Source organism: Hipposideros armiger, unplaced genomic scaffold (genome assembly GCF_001890085.2).
Source record: "Hipposideros armiger isolate ML-2016 unplaced genomic scaffold, ASM189008v1 scaffold_276, whole genome shotgun sequence".
In the NCBI taxonomy this organism is placed as follows: domain Eukaryota; kingdom Metazoa; phylum Chordata; class Mammalia; order Chiroptera; family Hipposideridae; genus Hipposideros; species Hipposideros armiger.
The window spans coordinates 1,048,788-1,074,640 of NW_017731626.1; the positions used below are offsets into that span (position 1 = coordinate 1,048,788).

At 46.9% G+C, this 25,853-nt stretch overlaps 1 protein-coding gene across 1 annotated transcript in view; it reads left to right on the forward strand.

The window, feature by feature from the left end:
- LIPC (lipase C, hepatic type) overlaps positions 1-25,853 on the forward strand; it is a 134,056-nt gene that overhangs the window by 103,433 nt on the left and 4,770 nt on the right. Inside the window, exons 2-8 of the mRNA XM_019657556.1 lie at positions 2,432-2,619; positions 6,274-6,456; positions 7,006-7,123; positions 9,397-9,630; positions 12,324-12,569; positions 23,233-23,350; positions 24,922-25,140. Of these exons, the coding sequence (XP_019513101.1) occupies positions 2,432-2,619; positions 6,274-6,456; positions 7,006-7,123; positions 9,397-9,630; positions 12,324-12,569; positions 23,233-23,350; positions 24,922-25,140 (1,306 nt within the window). The remainder of the gene's footprint in view (positions 1-2,431; positions 2,620-6,273; positions 6,457-7,005; positions 7,124-9,396; positions 9,631-12,323; positions 12,570-23,232; positions 23,351-24,921; positions 25,141-25,853) is intronic.

Below are 25,853 nucleotides of genomic sequence, written 5' to 3' on the forward strand. Positions count from 1 at the left end.
AGCAATTTGGAAGACAAGGTAGCAGAAAACGCCCCATTGGAACAGCAAAAAGAATTAAAGATTTTAAAAAAAATGAGAATAGTTTAAGAGACCTCTGGGACAACATCAAGCACATGTGGGCCCTTCGCATACCACATCGATCACTAAGCTTTAATTGAGCACCTTCTAGCACTGCTCTCTGTGAGTTCACAGCCTGGTGGAGGTAACACCACACATTAAACAAATAAATTACCAGGCCACATGGCAAGGACATTAGGATCAGGGACCCAATACAGTGCTGGCAGCAAGAGGAAGTAATTATCTCTGGCTAGACCAGAAGGCTTCCTGGCGGGGGTGATGTCTGAGTTCCCTTTTAACGGGTGGACCAGAGTTCACTGAGGAGCAGCAGAGACCAAGAAGGAAGCAAGAGAGCAAATGTGCAGGGATGTGCAAAGGCATTTGGGGGAATTATTGGCAATCTGGGGTAGCAAGAGAACATAGGTGAGGAGTCGGGGGATACAGGTGGTGACCTTGGCTGCAATACTAAGAAACTTAAAGTCACTAATGCATCTAATAGTCCTTTCTGTTCTAGAAAGCTTCTTTGAGCAGCAGTGTGAGGGAGGATGGTGAGATAAAACAGAGGTGTTGCAGTAAGCCAAGCAAGCAACAGTGTACTCTGGGGTCTAGGAGTATTTGAGAACCAGCAGCTTTGGACCGATGGGGAGGCAGGTACAGGAGTGCAAGGTGACACCCCAGCTTCTGACTTAGACACCAGGCGGGCAGTGCACGGCATGAAATGGAGAGCATGGACTGGCAGCACACTGGCAGGGCTGAGGACAAGCTCAGACAGTCCCGAAGCTCTGGAAAGCCAGACTGCAGCAGGGATCTTCATTATCTCAAAGAAGTTATTCAGATTCTTGCTCACATCTCCTGTTAATAAAAGATGACGCGTTTCATTCTGTCATCATAGTGAAAAATCATTGCCCTTTGCTGGGAATTAATAACTTTTTGAAATAATAACCTTTGGGTAGGAAAATTGGTTTCATTAATACCTCCTCTTGTACTTTGTAGGTTCATCATCTCTCGATTCTGCTGTCCCCTGAAACCAAGAGCCCAAGACTTATTATTTGAGAAGCCTGAACGACTTTATGCTCAGAAAAAAAGATCAGGGTCCTGAGTAACTGGACTGAATTTAGTTCACTGACCAAAAATGCTTGTATGGCCTTGTGTCCACCCATCAGCCATGAGGGAGCCCACCTTCTGCTGGAAGGGAGGGTGACTGGCCTGATTCCTAATCTTGGCAGAAAAGGTGTCACCCATCTTGAGGTACCACAACCTGGGAACATGGCACCCCCTCAGGCTTCACCCAGCCCCTGAGCAGAGGTGTGTATCTTGGGCCAACACCGTGGCCTTGACAGCCATTGGGCTGCCCTGCAGAGTTGGGTGACTGCCCACCCCCAGCCCCACAGTGATTCAGGGTCAGGGTGAGGCTTTCCCCAAAGAAAGGTTAACATGAGAAGGTGAAATTTTAAAAGCAATCTTTCTCTTCCTACCCCACCCTCACACAGCCTTTGAAAGATTCTGAATATTTATTCAGAAATAAATAGATATTTATTTATCCTTTTGTGCTGAAAAAGCTCTTCGGAAGAAGCCTGTCATCTAGAGTATAATGACTCCTCAGCATCCCAGGGACCCCCACCCTCTGGCTGCCCAGCCTGGTCTCCTTCCTCCTTAAGCCCACAAGCTCCTATGCCTCTGAGCACTTACTCAGCTGTATCCTCAGCTTGGAAAGCCTTCCTCCCTCCCATTGGCCACCCACCACCCACATATACACACACAAGTCCTGTTCATCCTTCAAGGCCAGGATCAGCATTACTTTCCCTGAAAAGTCCTCCCTGAAAGCCACCCGCCCCCCATCAAACAGAATTAACAACTTCTTGGGTGACCCTTCCCACCCCAACCCTAACTGGTCCAAGGCAGGCAACATATGTGATATGTGATATAATGTGTCTGCAAGTGAGAACAGATTAGGCTTCATGAGACAATGCATAGTGTCATCTAACTAAGATGTTTTATTCCATTGTATTTTTGGGTGAAATTCTTATCCTCTTGTATGCTCTGTTCCATATGCCTCCCCCATATTCCTACTGTCCTAGAGTTACTCTAGTTTCGGACTGGCTGGTCCTACAATCACCAGAATGGCAGGATGGAGGAACTAGTCCTCTCCACCTTTGTATTCGGTCCTCCTAGGTCACCCTCCATTCTCCAAGAGAAACATGGCCATTCTCCTGGAGATGTTCTTGTGGGTTCCCCAAAGCTGCGGCTCATAACTATCTCCTTCACCTCACAGGAATCCCCTTGGCTGGTGCTCTTAGAAACCTTTGGGGTGTCCCAGAGCTGGGAGAGATGGAACAGATGCCTGGTTAACACCATCCCCAATCTTATATTCCAGAGCCATTTCGAAGAAGATCTCGAGATGTTGAAACTAAGAAAACGCTACAAAAGACGGAGACCAAATTCCTTCTCTTTGAAAGGGAATCCGATAAGGGCTGTCAGATTCAGCTCCATCAGCCAGACACGTTACAAGAGTGTGGCTTCAACTCCTCTCTGCCGTTGGTGATGTTAATCCACGGGTGGTCGGTAGGAAATGCTGACATGCCGTTTTTCTCTCTGCTTTTCCATTTGCTTTTCTCCTCCCTAGTGTGTTCAATTTTACTAAAAAGATAGAGAGCTGGAGATATCAACTTCATGCATAATATTTGTAAAGCACATTCTAATTTTCCACGTGCTTCCCCACACATTATCTCATTGATTATCTCAATTCCATAAGTAAGCAAGGTGGGAAGATACCATTATTATCTGCACGTTTCAGATAATAAAATGTGACTCAAAGCGGTCACACAGCACATGAGGGCCCATAGGAATTCCAGTCTATGCTGGTGAATCTGCATGTTTCTACATCTTAGAAGACATAATTTCCCAATGAACTGTTTGGATCTGTCAGGGTTAAACTCAGCTGGTTAAATAGCAGAAACCCAATTGGCAGTGGCTCAAATGAGACAGAAATTTGTTTCCATTTTACACAATAGTCAAGAGATACGTAGTCCAAAACAACAAATGGCTTTAACCAATGAAGTCCCGAAGGACCCAGCTCACTCCCAGCTCACTACGCTGCCATCCTTAGATGTGGCCCTCATCCTCATATCCAAGGTGGCAGCTAGAGCGCTAGCCATCACATCTTTATTCCAGGGTGTACACAAAGGAGTCAAAGAGCAACATTTTTAAAAAACAGCTTTATTGAGATATAATTCACCTACCATACAATTCATCTATTTAAAGTGTACAATTCAATGGCTTTTGGTATGAAAGAATGTTTTTTGGGTTAGCTTCCCAGAGGTATCTGTGAAATGCTTCCAATTCTATCCATGGGCCACACCTGGATGGAAAGGTGGCTGAGACCTGTAGTCTCTTAGAGAAAGTGTAGCCTTTTAGTGATGCTAAAAATTCTATTACTATGGAAGAAGGGGAGAGATCACTGTGGGCAATAACTGAAGCCAAACTAAGTAAGGACTTGTCTCCAAGAGGAAATTCTGACTCCCTGGTTACCAGCCCACCCACGATTTGAAGCTTAGTTCACAACTTGAAACCTCCAGAGATTTGGGGGCAGGGGGGTCTATTTCATGACTTGGAAACCTTTCCCAGCCATCTAGTTGGAAACACTCTTGAAACCTCCATTTATTCTACCCTAGAGAGCAAAATGGGCCCATCAACCCACACACCACTCTTTCAATGTGTGTTCTCCAAGAGCCTACTAGGTGTAGGCTCATTGCCTCACATGAACAAAACAGACCCCATGCCTGGACTTGTGGGGTAGTGGGGAGCCACATGATGCCACATGGGTGTAGCCATGAAGTGGGGTGCCTACTATTGCCATCCTCGGAAAGCACAGAGGCTCCTGCAGCCTGCTAGCAACTTCTCCCCAGAATTTAAAGGGGCCCCACCCTAGGGAAGTGGGGTTGGCAGTGAACTTGGTGGGAGGCTTTCCTGCCCCTAGAAAAGGGACCTAACATAGATTGAGACCCCACTCAAGCTAGGCCTATCACGTAGGCAGAAAGAACAGGACACAGGGCTGTGAGGAGAGACAGGAAAGAAAGGAAAGAGGGTGTGAGGGGAGACAAAGGAAAGAGAGGAGATCAGATCATTCTTAAGAAAAGGTGTAGCTACAGCTAATTGTAATGGATTATAACACATTAGCATTGCAGGAAAAATCTTCATCCCCTGTGTCCCCATGACAGTTCTGACAAGGGCCGAGTAAGAACAAGGGAATCCCACCTCCCAATGGGAAGGAGCAGTCAGTAGGGACCTGCCTGGGAACGCCTGTGATGCCACCCCTAAAAGTTGAATATATCATGCTTTATTCAAATAAAATCCTAAGCCTCTTCATTCTTAGGGGTATTTGCCCAACTCCTAGCTTTCCCACTCCCAATATTTTGGAAGCGTACTATTTCCTCTTTCTTAATAAATCAACTGCTTGCTTGGCTTTGTTTGCATGGCTAAATTCTGTATATCCTGGAATTCCTTCCTGCGACCATACAAGAACCCTTGTTCTTCAGCAACAGGCCCTTTACATTATACATCAGCCCATTTAATCCTCACCCTCCCTGCCTCCCCCCCACTCTCCCTGCCTCCCCCCTACCCTCTCTGCCTCCCGCTCACTCTCCCTGCCTCCCTCTCACCTCTCCCTACTCTCTACTTTAAGCTCCAGCAACACCCAAGTACTTGCCACTCCTGCGAACCACGTGATTGCTCTCCTCTTGGCCTTGGCTCAGGCTGTGCCGTCTACCTAGAGTATCCTTTCCCCTCTTCTCCTGTGGGACAGTCAGTATTCATTACATATTAGGTGCTCCAAAAATATTTGTTAACTGAATTAATGACTAAATGAACAGCTTGTTTACAAATGCAACATGAAGATAGCAGGGTCCTTTTGCCACAATGAGCTCTTTATTCTCAAAATCCTATCCAGACTGGAATACATACTTGTATACTACTACCAGTAATAATAATAAGACAACAGCAGCTGCAATAACTAACATTTGCTGAGTGCTTATTATGTTTCAGGCACTGTTCTAAGTGCTTCACATCTGTTAACTGATTTTGTCTTCACAAAAATCCTGAAAGGAGGGCACTATTATTATCCCCGTTTTCCAGATGAGGAAATTGGGTCACAGGAATGTTAACTTGCCCAAGGTCACTCAGCTAGTAACTGAGAGAGTCTTGATTTGAACCCAAGATGCTACATCCACACAGAAGGCACTAGGTAAACATTTATTAAATGAATGCATCTTATCCCAGGTGATATGCCACACCATCAGTGTTCCTCTCCAGCTTCACCTCTGCAGTCTAGTCTTCAACCACACCTGACTTTTCTCCTCTCTGCAGACATGCCACACTGTCCCTTGGTGATTCTGTGCCTCTGTGTGTGCTCTGCCTTCTTCCTAGAATGCCCTAAACTCCACCACCACCACCATCACATTCACTGGCTTGGCCTTATTCTTCTAAAAGAACTCCTATTTCTCCTGTAAGCACAAATGCCTTTGCTCTGTGAATCCATCAAAAGTGCCCTGAAAAACAAGATGCATATGTAGAACAATTTCCAATAAACATTTATGGAGCCCCTACTATGTTTTGGCTCATGGTACTTGTCCCTCTAAAGCAAGCGGAATGCAGTGAGCAAGAGGAGAAGGAATGCAGTAGGTGGCTGAGAGGAGAGGGAAGGTGGTCGGATTTACTGGTGTGGCAGAGCAGGCCTTCCGGAGGGGGGTGTGGGAGCTGACCCTCAAAGGAGAGGTCAGCTTTCAGTACCTGATTTACACAGACTTTTCCATTTTGAGGCTTGGAAAGTCCATCAGGGAAATGTTAAGACAATGATTCTCAGTTGGGGGCTAGGGGGTGTAGCTAGCCAGGGGACATTCGGCAAAATCAGGAAACATTTTTGGTTTTCACAGCTTGGTAGGGGGTTGCTGCCAGCATCTCATGGATGAAGGCCAAAGATGCTGCTAAGCATCCTACAATGCACAGGACAGCCCCCACAACAAAAACATACCTGGTCCCAAATGTCACCAGTGCTGAGGCTGGGGAAGCCCTTATTAAGCTCTTTCTCTTGGAAAGAAGGATTCAGCATTAGCCAAGAGTTGGAGAAGAAAAAGAGGTGAATAGGGAGAAAGAGGAAATTAGTGCAATGCTCCCCTCTGTCCCCTCCTGGTGAAGCTGACTACTCTGCGGCTCTACCCTCAGATGGATGGCTTGTTGGAAGACTGGATCTGGACTATGGCGGATGCACTGAAGTCTCAGCTAGCCCAGCCAGTGAATGTGGGGCTGGCAGACTGGCTCACCCTGGCCCAAAACCACTATGCCATTGCTGTCCGCAATACCCGCCTCGTGGGCCAGGAGGTCGCAGCTCTTCTCCAGTGGCTGGAGGTAAGACCTGCTGACCTCCCTTCCTTTCCCGTCCTCTCAGATTTCACCTGGTCTCTGACAGAAGCCCAGACAAGAGAACCACTTCTGCAGAGTTCACAGGAATGGGAAGACCAGGGATGGAGTCCAGGCCGCGGGGCTCTCTCAGCGGCCTCACTTGCACCCCTGTTTTGTGAAATCATCTCCTCCCCCCACCCCATCCACTGTTCCTTTATATGCTCACCCCCGTGCTAAGGGATCTAAACACACCCTGTAAACCACCAAACCCCACACAAATGAACAGGATCGCTTCTGCAGGGCCTTCATGCTCAGGTGAACACAGGCAGACAGGTGGCAGCATCACCAGGCAGGGGCCCAGGTGGCCAAGCCTGAAAGGAGAGAGGACAGAGTCTGCAAAGTGAGAAACCAGTTTGGGTCTGGAGTAGGAATGAAGCACCTCATGTGTGATCAGGAGCAAAGAGCAGGGTGGGAGCCTGAACAAGCTGAACCCACAAAACGCTTTGATCCAGGCAGCTCTGGTCCTCCTGCAACCATCTTACCGCTGTCTTCCAGGAATCTGCTCAATTTTCTCGAAGCAATGTTCATCTAATTGGGTACAGCCTGGGTGCACACGTCTCAGGATTTGCTGGCAGTTTCATCGGCGGAAAGCAAAAGATTGGGAGAATTACAGGTAACCATGCCCGATAACTAATAACTGTAATCTCCACAGCGGCGCGGGGACGTGGAGCCAGGGCCTGCTTTTCCAACAGTCTCATAATTAGCACAGCCCCAGCTTCCTTCACGCTGTGCTGGTGTTCAAGGGAGGATGTGTCGTGCTATTTCAGCCATGAGCACTGTCACAGGCTGCTGTTCCAAGAGTCTGCAGAAATCACAGCCTCCATCCCTATTGCCTGTCCTCAGACAAATGCCTCTCGTAGTCAGGCCAAAGAGAACCAAAAAAGTGAACTTCCTATATACTTTTGTAGCAGGGAAGAGTTTATTTTTCAACCGAGAGTGTAAAAAGCCCAATGTGAGTGAGTTAAAGAATCACAGCCCTAAATTGACTATTTGTGCCTCAGTTTCCACATTTGTGAAGCACATGGGTGATACGCTGGGACCTGTCTGGGTTAGAGGAGGGAGCTTTACATCCAAAACCTCACCCAAAGCTTCACACCAACTTGGAAATGGCCCTCGATTCCCAGGAAGAGCTGATGACAGGCAAGGCGTTTCCTCCCCAGTGTCCCTGACGCCAGCCTCACCCGCCATGCTGCCCTGGAGCTACATTAGGAAGAACACACCTGATCAGGTGGCTCTCCAGCCAAGCCCCCAAGGCCCACTGACTCCTACAATGTCACAGGCAAGGCCCTGTGCAGGGCAGTGTCCCCAGAGCGCTTCAACTTCTTTTCCTGCTGTTCCTTTCCTATAGTTCTAGGTTTCCATGCCACTCTAGATTTTTCTCCACTTGACAAACACTCTGTGGCCTCCTGAGCTCCTGGGCCTTTGCAGGTACTGTTCCCTTTGCCTGGCATATCTGATTGCCACTCATCCACCCAGCCCTAGTCTATCTACCAAACTCCTACTCATCCTTCAAAACCCATCAGGCTAAAACAGTATTTCACAGGCTAAAACAATTCAAAGGAAATTTAACAGAATAGCATTGTTATGACCTTTTATTATATCAAGTAAGAACCTTTTGGGCAACTATTATCTACTATTATCATTGCTTCATAAAAGAAGAGATGTATTTTAACACGAAAAAAGATAATGATAATGGCAGACATTTAAACTTTAAAAATATGTCATTATCAGAATTCATTTCCTTGTCCTTATTTATTTATTTTTCATCTTGCTGGTGAGTGGGGAGGCCTGGTTCACAGACCATAATTGTGTCCCCACCCCTGCGATTTAACCTTCAATAGTCTGAGTGTGAGCAGACCTTCCACAGAAGGCCGATGAGGCCCATCCATCATTGAGGGACCAGGGCTAGAAGGCTGAGTCAGAATCACAGAGGCGGTATCAGGCCTAGGATCCTCTCCACTCTGGCTGGTGTCTTGGGTCACATCCGGCATTATTAGCCAGGCCCACACACATCAGAGGCAGCCAGATAGCTAATTACTCTGTTGTCATCTTACAGCCAGCCTGATAAAAGGAATATAAATCATACCAGGACTTCCTTCACTTGTAACTATGGGTGAGAGCTGGAGAACAGGTGCTCCCATGGCCCCCTGTCAATTCCTTTGCCCCCAATAGGGATGAAAGCCAGGGCTGATGTAGGACATCACATGGCCCTCCAGAGAAGGTAAAGGGAGAAAGAAAAACCTTGAGTACATAAATATTCCCCAACTACAATCAGCCAGGAGCTGCCACTTGTCTCACGCAAACACATCTGTCACTTGAGGACCAGAGCTTTGAGCAGTCCTATTTGCTCACAATATTTTCACCACAAAACAGTGATGTCCCAAGGCTGTTCAGGACATTCCAACAAAATGACATTAGTGTAGGAGAAAAGCCAGCATGTTTAGGGAAATTATTGAGGACATGCAGGCAAATAAATTCTTTCTTTGATGGGTAGGTTAGAACTACTTACAATAAACACAGTGGGTTTTTCTGTTTGTTTGTTTGTATGCAAACAGATGCTCTTATAAGTAGTTCGAGAGGTACTTAAAATTGATTTGCTTACATCTATCAAGTTTTCACTCATAACCTTATTTCTACCACTGGCTAATTCCTGCAAATCTCTTTTTCCTATAGATAATGCCCAGCCTGTGTCCAATTTTCAGCACATGAATTACTGTGGTTTTACTGCAAAAAGGTTATGGCAAGATTTCCTGCAGAAAGATTAGGCCCTAAGATTTTCTTCTTTCTGCTAGCTCATGAATGTGTAATAACACCAGAAAGCTAAAAAGAGCATTTCTCCTCCCTTCCCTTGCTCCCGCCTAAACTTTACCCTTGCTTTCCTACTAGGGCTAGATGCTGCAGGCCCTTTGTTTGAAGGAACTTCCCCCAGCGACCGTCTTTCACCAGATGACGCCAATTTTGTGGACTCCATTCACACCTTTACCCGGGAGCACATGGGCCTGAGTGTGGGCATCAAACAACCCATAGCACACTATGACTTCTACCCCAATGGAGGCGCCTACCAGCCTGGCTGCCACCTCCTAGAGCTCTACAAATATATTGCCAAGCATGGCCTAAATGGTGAGGAAGAAGACAGGGCCGAGAGCACTGGCCTGCATGCCCCACATTTGCAATGGGGCCCTGAAGCCAGTGGAATCTACTAACTCTGTGGATTCTGGGAGGAGTTTGGCAAGGATGGGGGCCCAGAGTGTGTGGTCACCAAGTCCCCTCAGAGAGAGGGCTTGTGGGAGTGGATAAGAACTGGTGTTCCCCCAGCAGGTCCCTCCTATTGTCAGACAGAGGAGCCCAAGCTCTGAGGATGAGCTGCGGGCACCACCAGGAACCCCCACCAGTGATCCTCCCCCGGTGCCCACACGAAGTCTCTCCTGGGGTAGGAGCCCTTCTGAAAGTTGACTCCTGATGCCTGTGGTTAGTCCTCTTTCTCCAGAAGCTTCCTCACTCAGGCAGCCTCCACTCTTCTGGGCCATATGAGCTTCCACTTAATAGATCATGGCTTCTTGATCCCTGGCCTCATGCGAGTGGGAATACCTCTTCCACCCCTGTGAGGTTTAATCAGCTAACCCTCCAGGACAATACTGAGATTCTTCCAATTTGAAGTTCAGCTCTAGATACGTCCTTGCGACTTCCTTTATCTCGGGGCAAAACCTGAATGTGGCATTCAACATCTGGGTTGTGATCCCACTTCTCTCTCAAATCCTAAAACTGAAACATTAACATGTATGTTATGCACAGGACTACAGAGCAAAAATGTCAGCGAAAACCATACATTTCATAGTCATTCCAAATTTCTCATTATTGTAAAATATCATCCTGATTAAAACATGTCAACTCACTGCAAGCCAACTCGAGACCCCCATCCTCGCATACCACCTTCTGACCCCAATCATCCAAAACCGAGCTGAGAACACACTCCCTTGTGATTACATCACCACCTTCACTTCTCTGGTATCAGAATGACCTTCACACTAGGCATTATCTCATTTGGCTGGACTCCCAGACTTCTACCGGCCCACGCCTGAGAGAACCTTCTGGGAGCGTCCCCTTATTATTCTTTACATCTCCCTGGAGTCATTCACCCTCTAGTCACCAGCAGCTCCCGGCTGACTGTCTGTCCAGCCTTCCTCCCAGACCTATGTTCTCCCAAAGTCAACACAAACCTATAGGATGGTGTTTAGCAATGAGTTGCCTAGTTAATGCATCTCTGATCAATAAGTGCTATTTGCTCATCTGTGCTAAACTTCAAAGTGATGAACCGAGTATATTTATGTAGCTTGCCCAGCCTGGTATGGTTTCTCTCAGTTTTCTTCACCCTTATGTTGGAAAGTGATCCCATTCTGGGGTGGCTCTCAGAACCATGCCTGAACAAAAAGTAACTCGATAACTCTTTTACCATCCTAACCAAGTAGGTGAGACTAGGTGAGCTCGAATGAGCTAGTGAATATCTTTAAAGTTCCATTTTCTCACTGTAAGAGCTGCCTCAAGGAGCTGTACGAAAATGCAGGGAGTGGGGCCGGCCGAGTGGCGCGATGGTTAAGAACTGGCTTGGGATGCCCACATATAAGGACCAGTGACACTGCCCTCCACAGCTAAGATGCTGAACAACAGCTCAAACTGGAGCTGGGCTGCCGTGAGTCGCTGACAACAGCATAGGCTGCAGCCCTTGCTGCAGTGGGTTGCCATGGGCTACCGTGTGTAGCCAGCAGCCAGCGTGAGTGGCCAGCAGCCGCAGTGAGCGGCTGTCCAGAAGCCAGCAACTGATCTGCCTCGCCCGGGAAGAGCACAATGATGGTGCCAAGTTGGGCCAGTGAAGCAACGTCCTCCACAACTAGACTGAAGAACAAAACGACAGCAACTTGTCTGTTCCCCTTCCCCCAATTCCCCAATAAATCTTAAAAAAAAAAAGATGCAGGGAGTGGATGAGTGAAGGCACTCAGCAGAGTACCTGCCTCACAGGAGGTGCTCAGCATGCCCTGAAATGACTGCTCCTGGGAAAGAGCTTTGGGCACAATTACCTGTGCTCTACCTTCACTTTAGGTACTTTACGTATCTTGTGGTGGCCCCTCAACATTCTTTGAGAATCATTTACTAAAGATTAAGTTAAGATTAGGAGGGTCATTGTTTGTTTTTTAAAGGTAGCTAAACCTCCTAAGCTTCCTGGAGGGGTTAGGGCCATTCAGACCTGGTCACTGGGGCATTCTTCTGAAAGATCATCCCCATGCTGGTTTTACAGGTCGGTTACCCAAGGGACACAATGGCTGCTTTGGGACAGAAGGTAGACATTCTGGGAGAGGCCTCAGCTCTCACCAGACCATTAGTAGAACCACTTGAGTGCCTCAGCCCTCATTTCCTTAGCTTTATTAAGAGTCATTCCGCACAAGCCTGTTCCAGCTAACTCACCCCGAAGGCATGAGCACTTGTGCCTTCTTAACCATTTGAGAGAGAAATATTTCTAAAAGGAATTACACTATCCTCCTTTCTTAAATAATTCGCCATTTTCTTAGGGCCTTGGGTTGCTGTTAAAATGCCTACTGTAACACGCTGAGGCCTGACACTAAGTGGCTGAGAGGGGTCTACCCCTTCTGTAGTTTCTGGTCAGTTATTACATGTACAGTTGTTTGTGGGTCGACCTCAACGACCCCACCCTCCTTTCTAATGTGCTGTCACTCTGCCCTGAGAAGCAAGATAACCCTCTGAGTTGAAAGTACTTTGTGTTAAAGAGTGCTAACTAACGTCCCTCTTGCGCTGTGTTCCAGCCATCACCCAGACCATAAAATGCGCCCACGAGCGGTCGGTGCACCTCTTCATCGACTCTTTGCAGCAGGCTGACTTGCAGAACACGGGCTACATGTGCAGCGACATGGACACCTTCAGCCAGGGCCTGTGCCTGAGCTGCAAGAAGGGACGCTGCAACACGCTGGGCTACCACATCCGCCAGGAGTGGCACAGCAAGAAGAGCAAGAAGCTCTTCCTGGTGACGCGAGCCCAGTCCCCATTCAAAGGTGAGTGCGGGCGGCCTGCAGCCTTTGGAATCCAGGATGCAGCCGCCTGTCTGAAGGTTCAGGGGTTCCCTGAAGGCTTTGCCTGGAGTGACTTCAGGTCCTGCTATTTTAGTGTTTCTGAAAATGCACAGATTCCAGACAGTGATGTTGATAATAGCCTGTCTTTTCCCAAGAATGTGGCCAACTGGCTGCCAAGAGCTAGAAGAGAAGCCTTAATACTTTCTGGAACAATCCTTGAGTTGGCCTCTCCTCCATTTTCACGGTCCCCTATAATGTATGATCCCGAAGGCCCTGAGCAGTTACGTCAACCACCCAGGTCTTTTTGTTACAGGGACCTGGAGGTGTCTCCAAACTAGAACCCAGTACTTTCACGTCTGCTCATGCCCCCCATGATAAAACAGCTCCAGGATACGTTTGCAGCTCCAGGATACGTTTGCAGCTCCTTACTCCCTCAAACGTTTGACTCTGCTAATCTTACAGGATATCATTGTCCTGTTGAGGCCTTCCTAAGGTGAAGTTCAATTTCCAGTGTTTCCCAGTCAGGTCCTTTGCCTCAGGCAGAAATCAAGCCCCTGCCACGTTCTGGGTTGAACAGGAGGTCAGACAAAGGGCTGTGGCCACGTCTTGGACTGAAGCCAGGCAAGAAATACTCCACTGAAGCCTAAATCTTCCTGGAGGGAACAAGGCGACATCTGTTGCCATTAACATTTCTGTCTAATCCTTAAAAGAGCGCGGTGAGTGATTTAGCGTGTTACTGTTTCCTAGCACATGCTCGCTGGTGCTGGGAGGAGCCCAGTGTTGGGCTGTTTGATTATTACTGTGCAAATATTTGTATCTGCAGAAGATGAATGCATCATCACGACCGCTTTGCATGTGACAGCATTTGATACAAAACATTAGATGCAGCCATGGATTCCCTGTGGTCCCCACAACAGCCAAGCAAGGTTGGCAGGGCTGGTTACTATCCCATTTTAAGAAGAGGAGAAGCAAAACTCCAGTGGAGTGACCTGCCCAGAGCCTGGAGGGAGGCTTAGAACACAGGTGCACCTGACTCCCAACACGGTGTTCCTTTTAATTATCACACTTCCTAGTTCAGTCTCCCACATGACTCATTTTTTTAGGCACAGGATTCCTCTGTTTATCTCAACTTTTGCTCTCCACCCAGATTTCCCTTCCTCATGGTGACCCAGGAATGACAGAAATCTGTTGTGGGCAGCTGACAACCTCTGAGAGCACTTCAAGTGAGGGAGGGATCTTTCCCACCTGAGGGGTCAGAGGGCCCCCTCTGCTCTCTGTGCTTGAAGGGTGGAGGAGCCAGTAGTGTCTGGGATCAGATGAGGGTGTTTGGAAGGCCTCCTGCTTACGGGAGCTCCCCCACTGCAGGCTGCCAATTAGGCACTCACTCAATTTGGGTTAACCAGCTCCTCTTTTAAATGGCAAAGCCACCTGGAGTGATTAAGCCTCTCAGATAATTACATTTCACTGGGTCTACTTTAATCCTGGAATGTTAGCATTTCAAGAGACTGTTCAACCCTGCCAGTTTCACAGATGGGAAAACCGAGGCCCAGACGGGGAAATCATTTGTCCAAGGTCACAAAATGGATGTTGGCAGGCAGCTTTAGACCCAGACCTCCAAACAAGTAATTGAGTGATTTTTTTTTTTTTAAATCTCAGTAACCTGCCCTTAGTCTGTTTGTGGGGATGAAGGCAGGAGGAGAAAAGGGAGTGAGGGATTTGCTTTCTTCTTGAGATCAGCTTGGAAGAAAGATCATTTTTCTCCTTCCAGGACTGGGCTATGCCTGTGAAGCAAGGGGTTTGGTCCAGCCCCAGGATATCTACTGGGGACTTAGAGATGGGGGAGAGAAGCGAGTGTCAAGGGAAGGAAGAGGGTAAAGAAAGAGCAGTAGGCACAAGCCAGGCTGAGTTTCTCTCTTCTGCCAGGGACCCTGGGAGCCCGACCATCCCATCCTGCTGGTGTGAGCTCCTTTCCAATGAAGGAGACCAAAGAATCACATTAGGGCAGCATTACTCACCCAGCAGCCACCAAAACCAATGTTCTCATCCATTCATTTCTTTGTCAAGCACTAAATTGAGCCAGGGTAGGCGGACTCCCTACTTCAGGGGGCTCGGTGGAGACCAACCCCCCGCCATGCAGTACGTGCTCAGTGCTGTCCCAGGAAGACAGGGCATGTGTCCCTTGGAGACAACACTAGGGTCTCTTTATTACAACTACCCATCTTGCGCCAGGGACATCAGACAAGGATGGGGCCGGTGAGATGGAGGCAGGACTGTGAGGCAGGACTGCCTGAAACTGGACAGACCCATACCTCCAGCTCCCGACAGAGGTTCCAATGATGTACTGTGGCCTGCACTGCACCCGCCCCTCCTCGGAGCCTCAGGGCTCTCCCCAGTTCTGCCTCAGTCCTTCCAGTGAGCAAAGTTCTAATCTGCTTGTTGGTGGGGTGGACCAGCCCTGTGGTCACACCAAGCTGCCCTGGGAGTGGCTGGGAATCATACTCAGGTGAAACTCACCTGTTTGGAAGCGGCTGTTCATGGGATGCTGCAATCTGTATGATGCTATGTCATCCAATATGGTAGCCACTAACCATATGTAGCTATTTACTTTTAAATAAACTCAAAACTTTGATTCCTCGGTCACACTAGCTACCTTTCAAGTGCTCACATACGTGGCTGCCCTATCGGAGAGCACAGCAATAGATCTGCGTCACCGCAGAAAGTTCTATGGCTGCTGCCGGCATGAAGCCTTTAATCTAAGTCACCATAATTACACCCTTCACCCATCATGGCCACGATCATCCCTGACTTGGGCCCCCAAAGCCTGTTTCATTGGCCACCTCCAGCATTTGATGAATACGTATCGATTTGTAAAAGAACAAACTTGCCCAACCCTGGTTACAGAGAACCCACACTCCATATTTTTCAAGGACATTTAATTGTACCATATATTCTAGTGCAGGGTCTGGCTGGGCAAGATAAACATCACCTCCCAGTTGTAGTTTCACAAAGGATGACTAACTTGGCCCTCATTCCTCTGGCTCCAGGATATTTCGACAAAACCATCAAAGGATCTATTTTCTATAACCGTCCATCCGCCAGAGCTCGGATAAACACTGCGAGAGTACAGCCGAAGCAGAGGGGAATTGGGAAACAGTCACCGAGTGAAACGAGGCAATTTATCGCCCACTTCCACCCTCATTCTCTCAGGAGGAACTTTTACCAGTTTGGGAGCCAGTTTTTTGTGTTTTTTTTAAGAAAGAAGGGGAGGGAAATGAATCTGTACTGAGTAAATTCTGCTTAGCAAGATCTTATCTAATTAATCCTCCTAGCAGTCAGATGAGGTAAATGGGTGGAAGGGAGGGAAGTGGCCTGAGGGGGGCTTACTGTGTCCCCGGCACCACAGCTGGATGTGCTGCACAAATGATCACATTTATTATTTAATCCTCACAACAACCCAAAGAGAGAGGCAGAGAGACAGACAGAGATGGGTGAGGGGTGGGGATCAATTAATTTCCCAATAAATAAATTGAGATTCAAGAAAGTTAAATCTTCCCAAAGTCACTCCGTTTGTGAGTTGCAAATGCAGTGTTTGACCCCAGGTCTCTCTGATTCCATGGTCCTTGCTTGTTTCACTCCCCAGCCCTCCTGAGAGTAGGACCAAGGCCGGTCCCTCTCCCCACACACACACTTTCTCCCTGCACTCTGGGCCTCATCCAGCCAGTGGGGACTTGATTCTATTGCTGCTCCACCAGATGAGAGCACTCTCTTCTTCCGGTTGGTGAGATGACCAGCCAAACTGTGCCTTGGGAAGTTCTGTGTGTCTTTGGTTTTTTTCAGCTACTTTTTTGGAAGGTTTTCACTGATTTCCAGGGAGAGTTCCAGAAGAATCAGTAAGCATAGGAGAGTGAGAGAGAGAGCAGGCTGGGGGCTGCGATGAAGAGTTTCCAGAATTTGGCTTTGCCACCAACCATATGTAACCTTATCTAGTGACAAAACTTATGTGGGCCACAAAGTGATGTGTGGATGAACACGAGGGTGAACCACTAAAACTGGCACCAATGGGCGGGGCTCAGAACCGTGCATGTTCAGTCCAGCATGTAGGAAGGGAACAGGGGTCACTGGGTTAACACATTCTTAGAAGCCAGGCACTTTTCATATTCCATCTCGTCACATCCTCACAACAATCCTGTAAGAGAGCTCTTAATGCCCATTTTAAAAATGAGGAAATTGATCTTCAGAGAGGCTATGAGTGCTCACGACCATGTGGTGGTAGGTGGCAGGGCCGGACTCCAAGCTGGGCTCCTGTCCCTTAGTTGAGGGCTCTTATTGCCATCCGCTATCACAAACAGCAGGCAGCACAACACTCCCTCCCCCTCACACACTGCTTTCCTCACCCATGCGCACGCACAGGCACACACACACACGCACACACGCACACGCGCGCGCGCACACACACACACACGCACACACACACTCCCCCATCTCTACCCCTAGCAGAAGGGACAGGCATCCAGTCTTGTGACACTGGGCATCACTTAAATGGTATGGCACTGTGAAGCCCACATGTGGTCCCCAACCTAAGCACATATATGCACACATCCATATGCTAGCAAAACCACTCACCCTTTTTCTTCCTCCCGTTGAGGCTGCTCCAAGTTAATTCAACCAGGCGCCGCCAGCACTGGCTGCCTCAGGTGGTGACCTTCTGCACGTACCATCCGGGAGCCTCTCAACCCCATGGTCGTCAGCCTCCCTCTTGGGTTAGAGGCATTTCAGATCTGGGAGCGAGACCTCAGTACTGCAAGAAAACACAAGAGATCTCATTCCTACTACCTCCACAAGAGAAAATCAATACGCTGAAATAAAGGCCTCTTTGATGTTTGCAAACATAGTCATAATATCCCCCAGAGTCAATATCCAATGATTCAGAATCATTTTTACCATGAGACCAAAAAGAAAGAAAGAAAGAAAGAAAAAAACATTCTCTCTTCATGAATTCCACAACCTGATGCTCACTGCTCACATTGGTGGCTGCTTTGTGAAAATAAATGTGTTTTTTTTTTTTAAGTGGCACTAGTGGGGTCCACATGAGATTAGAACCCAGGATTTTCAGGGTGTCTGAACTCCAGGAGAACTCTGGTGAGGAGAATCTTCAGAGCCCCCGCCCCCCCACACCCCTGCTGTAGGTGGAGTTTTGTTAATAGACTATTTCATGCTTTTCATCGTTTAAGACCTGAAATAATTTCTCCTGCCTGAACTGAGGAATGTGTTGCACTGGCCTGTTTGCAGCCCCAGGATTAAAAACCTTTTCCCTAACTCATTTTTTTAAATCCTTATTAAACATGTCATAAAGTAAAGTGAGCAAAATTACTCACGCTTTTTTTCTTAATCTTTGTAACAGCATCGTTGTCCGGGAAGGGGTGAGGGGTGGGGGGCATGATAAGCAAATTGTCTTTTTCTTCCCCAAGAAAAATACTTAGAAAAATCCAAAATAAGAACAAATAATTAGTGCTCAATATGAAAGCCCCTTTCATTTAAAAATAATAATAATAATGTCAAGATTTCTCCAAAAAAGGGACTTCCTAGTGCAGGTAACATGGAATTCCCTGTGCCATCCGCGTGCTGTGCATTCTGCAGCCGTGCTCCTGCCAATCCAGGTGCATTCCCTCAGCTCTGTGCTTCCGCCACAGTCCACACTGTCCTATGAGTTCACTCAGGCTCCTCACGGCTTACACACCTTTGGAGGTTCTGGCTCCTTGCACAGGTCCTGCCCCGGGGAGACACTGTGAAGGAACAGATAATTCTCATTCATAGGATGTGAGAGCTAAAGGGACCTCTGAATCTAAGCTGACCCAGGTTTTACACAAGCACCTTCCCCCAGAATCGGGGAACCATGGCATCTGAGACATGGAAATCAATCTCCTCCTACTCACAGTTCAAGAACAAAGGAAGACAAAAGCCAATCTCCAGGGCAGGGACGGGGAAACATTTATCCCTGCTCAGGGGCTAGACATTCTGGGGACTGGCAGGAGGAACCTGCAGCAGTGATAACCCAGGATGGATGTCCATGGGTGGGGGCCTGCAGGAACTTTGTCTTGGTGGCTTCATTCAAGCAGGTTTTGACTGCAGTGTCTCTTCAGGGGCTGGGTATCCGCCATTTGGGTTCAAAGGGCAGCGTGAGCTTGCAGAACCAGAGCCCCAGCAGACAGTGGGAGGAGTCTTTTGGAATCAGACAGACATCTGGGTTCAAATTCTACTCTAGTTCTAACTATTGGATTGTTGGAAAAGTCACGACATATTTTTTCTATGTTTTTCATTGCAAAAATGCATCATGACTTTTCCGACAACCCAATATCTGGGTGACCTTGAACGCTGCTCCAAATCTCTGCTTTCCTTATCTGTAAGTCATCAGGATCACTGACACCCTCTCTGTCTAGGTGTCTGCAGAAAGCAAGACTCCACTGGCCTGGGTCAGCAGAAACAAGCGGGTGGGATACTTTCAGAGGGCGGGCAGTAAGAAAACCATTATATGGTGTCAATGCACCTGAATTTAACAACAGACCACAAAGAGGGAATAGCCCAGGAGAAAAGGAATTGTGGAGAAGGGGCTGCTGACCGCAGCTAATCATGGGGTGCATTTACTGCGAGGTCAAGCTCCAAAGCAGGAAGGAACACAGAAAAAACATCCTGACCTCTCCCTCTGATCTCCTGCTGGTGCCTCCTCAAGTGGTCAGTCTCAACCAGAAACCATCCAGCAAGGCAGCCCAGAGGTGTAGGCCATGGAGTCACATATTGGGGTTCAGAGCTGGGTGGAGAGTGGATAGCAGGGGTAGGTGTAGAAAATGGAGTCTAACCAGCATGTGGTCCTTATTTAGTCTTGTTATGAGGACACAAATAACGTATGCAAAACACTTAGTATGTAGCCGGATGCACAGTAGGACTACAACAAATGAAAGCTATTTCCTCATGAGTTCTATTCACAAGCAGAGTCTTTATTGCTGTACGAGTCCTGCCTTGTTTTCACACAAAGAGCCCCTGAAGCAGTCCTTAGATGCCTGGTGTGTGCTGCGACCTGTGGAGATGCAAGTGTGGATGTGACCCCACAACTTCCCTCAAGGAGATCGCACATGGACACTGGTGTCCATGAGACAAGGCAAAGGGTGTCACATGTCATAGAACTGACTGCTTCCCACCTGCAAGCTCCTCCAAGGCCAGGGCCACAACTTCTGTTTCTCTTGTTCCTTCATACTTTTCAAAGCTTTTCTTTTCCAGATGAGATTCTAATTAGAATACATGTAGAAAATGTATTATTGTAGAAAATGTGGAACTTGCAGAAAAGCAAAGAGAAGAGAATAAAAATTACCTCTCTTCCCCTCTCTAGAGATGAGCACTCAATGTTTTCATGAATGCCCCTCCTTCCATTCATCCTGTTTATAGTTAGTCTCATATTACATATGCAATTTCATAGCCTCCTTGTTGTTTGGTTCCCTCTCCCACACACACTTCTTTTGTAAACATTGAAATCATTCCGAAAGTACCATTTTATGAGCTCATAAGAGTAAATCACAATGGGCTCGAATCAGCAGACTAACATCTAATTGCAGCTTCACCAGGTCTTCGCTGCTTGACAATAGATGAGTTACTTAACTTCAGCTTCTTCATTTGTAAAATGATATGGGAGGGAGAATAAAGTAGGCATCTCACAAAGTTGTAAAAAGAAGTGAGGTATTTATTTATGTGCAACTATTAGCTCGGTGTCTGGGATCTAGTAAAGAGCTAAATGGTAGTTATCATAATTGTCATTATTAGTCTATAGTGATTTCTTTATTTGTGAATATTTAAGGTATTTCTGATTTACTTATATTTAAATAATTCTGTTACGACATCTTTTTTTAAATTTTTTTTATTGGGGAATTGGGGGGATGGGAACAGTGCTGGGGAATTGGGGAAGGGGAACAGACAAGTTGCTGTCGTTTTGTTCTTCAGTGTCACTGGCCCTCATATGTGGGATCCGAACCGGGGCCCTCTGGCGTCCCAAGCCAGTTCTTAACCATTGCGCCACTCGGCCGGCCCTGTTATGACATTTTTAAATTTAAATCTCTTTCCAGGCGTCAACTGTTCCCTTAGGGTATATAAAGCTATTGGTCTCAGGTAAAAACATTTTAAAAGTTAAAGTTCTGGAGCCAGGTGGCCTGGGCTTATCTCCCAGCTATGCTACTTAACTAGCTGTGTGGTCCTGAAAAAGTCACTTAACCTCGCTGTGCTGCAGTTACCCCTTCTCTAAAAAAAAAAAAGTCACGATGTAAGGATTAAATGAGACAATGGATGCAAAACGCTTGGCACAGTTAAGTAAAATAAATATTAGCCAATATTATTATCATACATGCTGCCAGTTACACTCTTTTACTTGTTTATCCTTGACAGCTTTTAGCACTGGGCCGAGCACCAGTTGGCTTCCAATTAATACTTCCAATTAATATTAAACTGGATTAAATTTGGTTGTTATCAGTGTTCTTTGGGTACTCTGGAAGATGCCCTGCCTCCTTGTTAGGAGGTTACCCTGACTTCACTCCACCTACCTCATCCTGTCCACATGATACCCACCTCCCCCAACCCATGCCTATGACCTGTGTCTTTGAAAGGACCTTTCCTTTTTGCCTCAGTTCAACTTATAACACTGTTCACTTTTGACAGAGTTCCCCAGACAGACCTTGAATGGTGTAAGACCTTTCCAGAGATTTCTGGGATGATAGGCCAGAGTCCCTGTCTCCACCACTGCCCCCCAAGACTTTAGGGACCCTTCCCGGGGCTTGACCCACAGCCCTTATTTTATTTCTCACTCCAGCTTCATGGTCCTGAGAGCATCAATCTAGCTTATTCCAAGCTGGAGGATTTGAGCACCTATTATGTACAGGGCACTGGAGCAAGTCCACCACAAAACTCAGATGGGAAGACTGGTTTATGCCAAAGGGTAGGATTGTGTAAATAACCCAGAAACCCAGTAATACAGGCACACCCTGCAGCTGGAGTGTTGGCAACATACCATTAGCCACAGCTGCTAGGTTTGTGTGTAGCTACCAACCCCCAGTAGAAATGCACCATTTGGAAGTTAGTGGATTGATTCATCTTGAGGATGATGACCTTCCACATGCTGGGTACATGGAATTTGATGATCAAGTGGCCAGTTCCATGACCTATGCTTTCCGCTAGGAATTCTCATATAACAAAGCTTGAAACTCAGGCCTTGGACTCTCAGAGGTGATTTCCATCTGGCTAAATGTTAATACACATCCTGAAACTCTCAAGCAAACTGTAAGGTCATTCATCCCACAGATGTTTACTGAGTACATACTATGTGTGAGGCACTATATCAGGACTAGTGGATTGATCATTATCTAGAACAGGAAAGACAAATGCACAGAAAGCATACCATAAATCCCCTGTCCTTCGCCCAAGGCAGACACCAACCTTCTCAAGAGCCTGGACGTGGTCTCAAAACCCATCTCTACATAGGGGTCTAGGCAGTCCTATCAATCAAATTGACATGCCATATTAAACCTGTTTGCAGTCTTAGGGCTAAAACACTACAGGTACTTAGAAAACATGGAGACAGCAAGAAAAAGAAGTCCAAGCAGCCATCTTGAAATGAGGTGGGGGAATTTTTAAAACAGGTTGGTGGGACAATGCAGGCTAAGCCAAGGCCATCTTGAGAACCTTGGCAATAGGTCCCGGCTAAGAGCACAGATGCTGCTATGTGACCTTGAGCAAGTCACTTCACCTCTCTGAGCCCCACTTTTCTGATTTATAAAATGAAGATGATAATTACACTACCTACTTGAAGATGTAATTATCATCTTCATTTTATATAGTAAATGAGATGATGCAATGTAAAGTGTTTAAGAATACCTGTCTAATAGTAAACAATTTGCTTTTATTAATGAAATAGACTGTATTTAAGTTAAGAAGAAAATAAATTTTTCTTCCCAGTAGAAGGACCTTCTGGACATTTGATAAGATAGAAAGCTTTTAGGCCCAAGTATAAGAACTAGAGTTATCTCATTTCCATTGGAAAATGTGCTCGTTGAATCCCCTCCCCCCCAACAAAGCTCGTTTCCAAGAATTGCCCCAGAATATAGAAATGTGCTCGTTAGGACACATGTCTTAGCCAGAGCTCTGTCCCACCCCAAAACTGACCCCATCAAACGAGGCAAAAGTAAAAAATGGCAGTATGTTCTCTTGCCTTTGTCAGGTGCCTAAAAGATATACATCATTTGATTTATGAAAGGGGACCCCAAACAAAGACATGGAATAGTCCAACAGGATTGCATCCGGAAATTGGTGAAAATGCCAAATATACTAGACTCCTATTCTGCCTTCTTTTGTTAGATAATACTTATTATTATTATTTTACAAACACAATATAAGTCCTCTGTAGACATTTAGGAAATACAGAGAAGGAAAAAGAAGAAAATAAAAGGCACTCATAATACCAGCACCCAGGGGAAAAGAAATTGGGGTATCTATCCATCCAGACTTTCCCTCTGTGCTTTTAAATTAAAAAAAAAACTTTTAATTTAAAAAATCCTTGCTTAAATTCTTTCTCTCACCCCTTCCTCTCCTCCCCCATCCCCACCCCGCCCTCTAGTTTATCATTACCAGTTCAAGATCCAGTTCCTCAACCAAATGGAGAAACCAGTAGAACCAACTTTTTCCATGTCGCTCCTAGGAACGAAAGATGAAGTACAGAAAATCCCCATCACTCTGTGAGTATGAGGAGCAGCTCTGTCTATGGTGACGACAGGCTTCATGTTCTCACAGGGTCTGCGTGGACTCTGTGCTTTTCAAGGATGAGGCCAGACGCAACTTCCTCTTCTCAGCCCAGTAGGGCTGCCCCAAACACCCTGTCAGATGGGACATCCACCCACACCCAGCGCCTTGTTATCCCTCTTCACCTCACCCAGTCCCACCGACTGCTTTATGTTGGCACTGCCTGTGAATGGGATGGGCCCACTGCGATGGGGGCGGAGTAGAGAGGGAAGACAGAGGTGGCCCAGTTCGTGTCCACAGTGCAGGAAGTAGATCCAAGCAGGAAGGAGTAGTGAGGGCCAGAGCAGGTGTCCACAGGAAGGCCCTGAGTGCCTTTCCAGGGAGTTCTGAAAAGTAGCCCAGAAATAAAAGCGGTATCATTCAACTTGGCACCAATTTCCCATCCCAGTTAGCCTGCACTGCCAGCCCTTCCCATCTGTCCTTCATCCTGTTACACACCTGCTCACAACGCAAGCAGGGGCCTCACATCTCCCTCAGAGGCTCCCCCAGCTTCACTGGCCAGAAAAGGTCCACGAGCTGCTTTTCTTCAGCATCTCGACTTTCAGGATGGGCTTTCCTTGGGAAGTGACTCACTCCACGGACAGTCCTCAGATTCCAAAAATTGCCCCCGAGCTTTGATTTCTGAGCATCTCACTGATTCAGCCCCTGAGCAAGTATTTATGGGTGCTCTGCACTCGAAGTAGAGAGGACCCTATCCTTAGGGTCCTCCCAGCCTAGTGGGGTGGGACATTCTTAAATGGTTCTTTACAACATTCTGCAGGAAGTGCTATGATGAGCTGCTCAAGGGAGCCTTCCATCCATCTGTCACCCTAAATCCAGTGTTGCCTCTGCGTTGTCCCACAGCTGTCCCCAAGGGATTGCTCTAAATAGTGGGAAGGGCATCTAGGTGCTCTGTCACTGTTGGGACACTTTTAATGTCATGGAGATTAGTAAGTAAACCTGGTAATGATAACTATGAATATGCATTTAAATCTTTTAAATTGGTGCATCTTTTTAATATAGGTTTTCTACTACTGTTATGCTTTGCTGTTTTAATAGAAGTTTCTATATATTTGGGAAGAGGAAAGCATCACTGGGGAAAGAAGAGTGTGGTGGGCTCTACTGTGTTAGTCAAACCTAAAAAGAGCTGAACTGTGCAGAGGCCAGTGACAAAGCCCCACTCTCTCTTCAGGGGCAGTTTTTCCGATTTGTTAACCTGGAAACTAGGAGGCCTGAGCTCAACTAAGTTAACTATCGACTTTTTATTGTGGAACTCTTGGAGTCTTTTTAATATGATAACACAGAAAATAGCATGGTTTCCCCAATATTACTGGTCTAGAAAACCTTTTTAATCCTGGTGTATCTATTGCTATCTCTATTAATAGTCTGTCCAACATCAGTTTGAGAATACAGCAGAAAAGACCATCCCAAGTCACTCAGGCAAACCTAACACATCCTGCATGCGCCTAAGCATCACTTCACTGTTACGAATAAACTGACTGTGTCTGGTTTCTACTGTATCTTCAAGGGGCGAAGGAATTACTAGTAATAAAACCTATTCCCTTCTCATCACATTGGATATTGACATTGGTGAGCTGGTCATGATCAAGTTCAAGTGGGAAAACAGCGCAGTATGGGCCAACGTCTGGAACACAGTCCAAACCATCATCCCATGGGGCAGAGGACCCCTCTACTCAGGCCTTATTCTAAAGAGCATCAGAGTCAAAGCAGCAGAAACTCAGCAAAGGTGAGTGCTGATTCAACCTCCTCCTAACATCTATTATGCATCTACATGTGACAGCATTTCCACAATTTAATATTTGCATTTATCTTATGCAGTAGGCACTGTTATGTCCTAGTGATGGAGTCTAGGCACTCAGAAAGGTGAAAAGGCCAGCCTGAGTTCTCACAGCCATAGGTGGGTGGAAGGACCATGTTCTGCACCAGGTCTCCTGAGTCCAAGTCTAGCCTCTTCCCACTGCCCGTGGTTAATAGCCGCCTGCCTCTGCAGTTTGAGAACCACCTCAGTAGCCCAACTGCTTCTCAAATCCCAGAGTCTGGATGAATCACCAGGTGATGTACGTGCTGCCGGTCCAAGGACCACACTGAGTGGCGAGGACCCAGATGTGACATTTCTTTTTTGTTGTTTACTCAGAAACATGTTTTTAAGAGATCTCAATCTCAAAATCTCACTCTGTGGTGGAGCCTTTCAAACCTTAAAATGCCAAAGAGTCACTGGGAAATGTATTAAATAGAATTCCCAGCCCCACCTGCAGAGCCGCTGATTCACAGTGGTCTGTAAAGGGACCCAGGACACACATTTGTTACTAAGAGCCCTGAGAAATTCTGACGTGGACCAATGGGTGACCCCTTAAGAAATGCTACTCTGTGTGATTTAACATCTCTCTTGGCCCCAATGCCTCCAGGGACAATAAGGGGTTAGGGAGGGGTAGGGAATAA